The sequence below is a fragment of the Aristolochia californica genome, unplaced genomic scaffold (assembly GCF_029961685.1).
Source record: "Aristolochia californica isolate CCGP_79_NKW_82.1479 unplaced genomic scaffold, dmAriCali1.0.hap1 SCAF_13, whole genome shotgun sequence".
Lineage (NCBI taxonomy): Eukaryota > Viridiplantae > Streptophyta > Magnoliopsida > Piperales > Aristolochiaceae > Aristolochia > Aristolochia californica.
In genome coordinates this window covers 23203545-23207878 of record NW_027181804.1, presented here as the reverse complement: position 1 = coordinate 23207878, position 4334 = coordinate 23203545, and the positions used below count along the sequence as shown (strand labels likewise).

The 4334-nt window shown below is 43.8% G+C and overlaps 1 protein-coding gene across 2 annotated transcripts; it reads right to left on the bottom strand.

Moving 5' to 3' along the window:
* Positions 1 to 837: 837 nt before the first annotated feature.
* On the bottom strand, positions 838 to 3249 carry LOC137948307 (uncharacterized). Of its 2 annotated transcripts, none has more exons than XM_068794349.1 (6): positions 2583 to 3249; positions 2348 to 2480; positions 2135 to 2228; positions 1982 to 2018; positions 1663 to 1891; positions 838 to 1570 (listed from the first exon to the last, which is right to left on the bottom strand). In XM_068794349.1, exons 1-6 carry the CDS (start codon positions 2787 to 2789, stop codon positions 1545 to 1547), a joined length of 726 nt encoding a protein of 241 aa, XP_068650450.1. In that variant the 5' UTR covers positions 2790 to 3249; the 3' UTR covers positions 838 to 1544. The 2 variants fall into 2 exon arrangements, with proteins under 2 accessions (XP_068650450.1, XP_068650449.1); XM_068794348.1 differs by having other exon boundaries at positions 838 to 1550.
* Positions 3250 to 4334: the final 1085 nt, after the last annotated feature.

Genomic DNA, 4334 nt, shown 5'->3' with positions numbered 1-4334 from the left:
TCTTTCTTATTCGAAAAATGAATACGAAAAAGCGGAGACCCGTCAGTACTCGCATGGCATCGACAGCTGCACAGCCCATGTGGTCTCTCTCAAAGCATCTTTTCGCAGAGAAGATGGAAAGTGATGGGTAATGAGTAACGTTTGTTGCCCTTGATCGAAGCAAAACTGGAATGAGGGAGCTCCGTGCTTTGCCATTTTCTGAAACTGCAACAGACGCATTGAAGTAAGAGAGGTCGTGGTTCTGAACCGACAGTCACTTTTTTCTTTTTTATATATTTGGCATCTCTGAGCTCAGTTGTCAACACAAAACTGTGGGATTCAGAGTGCCCATTCAATTCAATGCCGGCAGTCTGCAGCGAAATATTGCGGCAGTTCGATTCTTTAATCCTGATCGTGTCTTTCCTCGATTCGAATCTCACCAGTTCATAAATGAGAGCATCAATCCTCGGTTTTTTTATTGGACTTGATTGTTTGACCAGGGCATGCTTCGTTGTCTCTGCTCGGTCGTGGGTTTGTCGTGCGTCGTCCCCGTCCAGCGGCCTGGAGGAGTGAGCAGTAAGGAAGCCTTTTGGTTCCACACACAACTTGTTCACTGCGAAATGCTAATGGAAAAAGAGGGTTACCCCCCTTCTCGGATTCTCTTATCTTCCCATCAAATCACATTAAACCATCTTCTCGGATGCTACTTCCATAACTGCCATGACTAACTTTGCCAGAAAAACAATGAAAAAAAAGGCAACGTCGCTTTGGATTCCAGACATTCTCACCACTTCAGAAAGCAAATTGGAAAAGAAAGGTAACTGAAAGTGATGGTCATTCGGGGACGGAGATATGATGTAGGAGAAAATGAAGGGAGACACCATCTTTCCAAACTAATCATACATTCAAATTATAATCATGAATAACAAGATAAACAAACAAAAAAATTACGATTGATCAGCAAGGCTATCCGTGCCTGCTAATGAACCTGGGCAAAAATTGTTTTAGAGGTATTAAAAGCTCCCCAAAACAAATCACCCTTTGGGAGACAATCCAACTGTTCCCAAGGACTGAGGAGTCAGTATGCAAGGCCGGAAACTTTCGTTTTTTCCCGACCTTTAATTTGATACAAAGAACAAAGAAACGAAAGAAGATTGTAATGCTAAATCTAAGAATGATCCTATTTGACTGCCCTAAACAATGGAGCTCAGTAATATGCAAAAAGAAAAGAAAAAAAAAAAGGCCAAGAGGGCCATGTTGATGATTGATGAATCACAATTAGCAGCTTCAAAGCTCTGTATCTTGGACGGATGAAGACTCGCATTCCTTCGCGCGGGAGGGAAGAGGAGGAAATCCCAATGTTTCCTTCTTCCCTTCTTCTAATTCAGCCTCTTAAATCTCTATTCCTTTTCTGTTCCTACTGTCAATGGATTGTGTTAGTCTTCGAAGGGGAACGAACCCTGCAATTTTCATCCCATGTTTGAGCTACGACCCTGGATTCTTCTGTTCCGTAATAGCGGGTCCCGCCCCGGTTTGGGAAGAAGAACCAGATCCTGTCACTGCTGTCACACCTGTTGCATTTTGCCGCCAACTGATACGGATTTTAGTGTTCAGCGTGAAACGTGAAAACAAATTTATCTGAACTGTTTTTCATGTTTTCTTGTTACCCATGAGAGATCTGACCTGTGGCCGTCGAAGGGGGGATCGTCGGAGAAGAAAGGATACCGGCGGTGCTGTACTGTTGAGAAACGTAAGGGTATTGTACCAAATACTGCATTCCGTAGCCACTCCCTTGTGCCTGGCTAGTCTGTGGATACTGGGCGTAGTAAGGGTAGAAATTGTGAAAAATGCCTGGACCTGAGGTTGTGTAGTACGGCGAAAACTGACTTCCGCCGTAAACATTGTAGTAGTTCTGCCGAATTTATGTCGCAGCTTCAGTCATTCATGGCGTTGAATCTTACAAGAATATGCCAGAAAGTAAATGTGAGGGTCTAATACTAACCATCGGATACATGGCTTCCTGTGAATATGCAGAGTACCTGGATAGATCAAAGAAGAGAAACTCAACGAAGCTTGGATTTCCTAATAACTGTAAATCGATATTTCCGAAGGAAAACATATGAAACTGATCTCTTTCTATTTCTGTAATCCCTACCACGGGTGTTGACCGGGTTGAGGAAAGTACGTGGAGGAGGCGGCAGCGTAAGCGGCAGGAACTGATCCGTGTACTGGTCTGAATCGTCCTCCTCCTTCAATAATGCAAGGGGAAAATTAAGGAAAAAACGTCATATTTTTGCAGGAGTTGCAGAGCGAGCATTAGACGGCACGTAAATCAATAGAAATATGACCAGAATAGACAAAATAATACCGTGCTGGGGAGCAGCGGGTCGTGTTCTATTTGCTCCGAGGGAAGCGAGATTGCAGTTGGCCCTCCTACCATCGATCACAGGCGAAGGATCCTGACACGCTCTCATGGCCGCGTCTGGGTCTTTGAACGTCACCTGAGAAGGAAAGAAAGAAAGAAAGAAATTTGTTAGGGAAGGAGAGATTCAAACAATGCTAGTAAACGTGATTGATTAGAAGAGAAGAATAAAAGCGCATACAAAGCCGTATCCTTTGGATCGTCCGGTGTTCTTATCGGTGATGACTACGGCCTCTTGGATCTCCCCGAACTGCTCGAAGTAATGTTTCATCGTCTCTCGGTGTGTTTCCCAGGCAAGACCTCCGACGAAGATCTTAGTGTAGGTGGTGTCACCAAACTGCTGCCCGGCATTGTTTCCGCCCATCTGGAATTGTCGTGGCTGAGACATGAAGACCGAATAAAAGAAAAGGAAATGCAAGAGGAGAGGTGGAAGGAAAAGAAACGGAAAAGCTTTAATCGAAACAAAAACAGCCCTTTTTTATTTTTTATTTTATCCCAATCTCCCTCGATCGAAGTTCGAAGTTCGAAGTTCAAAGTTTAAACAAAAGGCAGTAAAACACAAACAACAGTAATGGCTCCTCAATCAGCAGCAAGATCTCATCAGCATATTGACCTCTTCCCCTTCTACTTTTTCGCGGACACTCCTCAGATTCCTCAACAACGATACCCGTAACGAGAAAATCATTACTGGTTTGGATGGAAAGGGAAGCACAGCCAGAAAAAGAGCAGAAAGAGAGAGAAGCCAAAGGACAGACGACAGAGAAAAAGAAAAAAAGAAGAAGAAAAGATTGCTGAAAAGAAGAGAAGAAGAGATTTTTAGAGCGACAGAAACCACAACGGGTGTGGCTCCCACGACATAGAAACAGTCTCAGAGAGGCGATTATTTCTTCTTTACCTCAACTCCTTTCTATACATAAACACTGAGCTGGATGTGTCTGCTTCGCTGTCTTCAACCTACTGCTCCTCCTCCAAAGCATCATAAATTTATATTTTCACACACATGAGATGTGAATACTGTTTGTGGGTCCCCGACCTTGGGGACGAAGATACCTTGACCGTCTCTCTCCGTTCTGCTGCAGCTACAGCTCTAACCGGAAAACTGTAAGCGGGAGAGGCCTGGTCATCTCTCTCTCCGGTTCTCCTCTTCCCTCTCCTCCCTGTCGTTTGTTTGCTTCTTCCTTCCTAGTATTAACAGAAATATTCCCTGCTCGATCCTCTTATGTATACTGTTGATTTTCTCAATTGAAGAGGAAGCGGATTTGACTCTCTATTTTCCACTCAGAAAGAAACATTTTTTTTTACCTCCATTACAGAGACGCTCTCTCTCTCTCTCTGAACGACAGCACTGAGACAACCCGAGATACGATACAAATTTGCAAGGACAGTTTTGTTTTGGTTTTGGTTGGTCGTCTTGTTCTCTCTCTCTCTATTAATGCCGTAGTAAGCGGCGTTTCTTGTGGTTAATTAAGGTTTTAGCACCAATCAGCTCCACCACTCGATATTAAACCCTGAAACTGAATCATGACTGTCGCTACCACCCAACGGCTTAGACTGTTCAGATCGGTCAAACTCTCTCTCCTCTCTCCTTACCTCCTATTTTCTACGTTTTTTCTTCACCACCCTCTGTAACTTCCTTACTCGCCTTCTTACTCCTTACCAATCGTTCCTTGGCTTCGCTACAATCTGGTTTCCCATGTCCAATTTCGCAGTTCCCTAATCTGTTGCTCCCAGCTCCTCTCCCACCATTTTCACTCAACTTTTTAGCCCAAGTTAGAATTGAGAAACAAAAAACCAAACACATCTGCGATAGTTGTTTTAATTCCGCAGATTCAGAGCAAGAGATATTGATGAAAGAATGAGGATTTTCAGTGTAAAACGACTGTCGATTGGCCCAGTATGTGACTAGCACATGGAGACTTCTGCTGTTGGCACA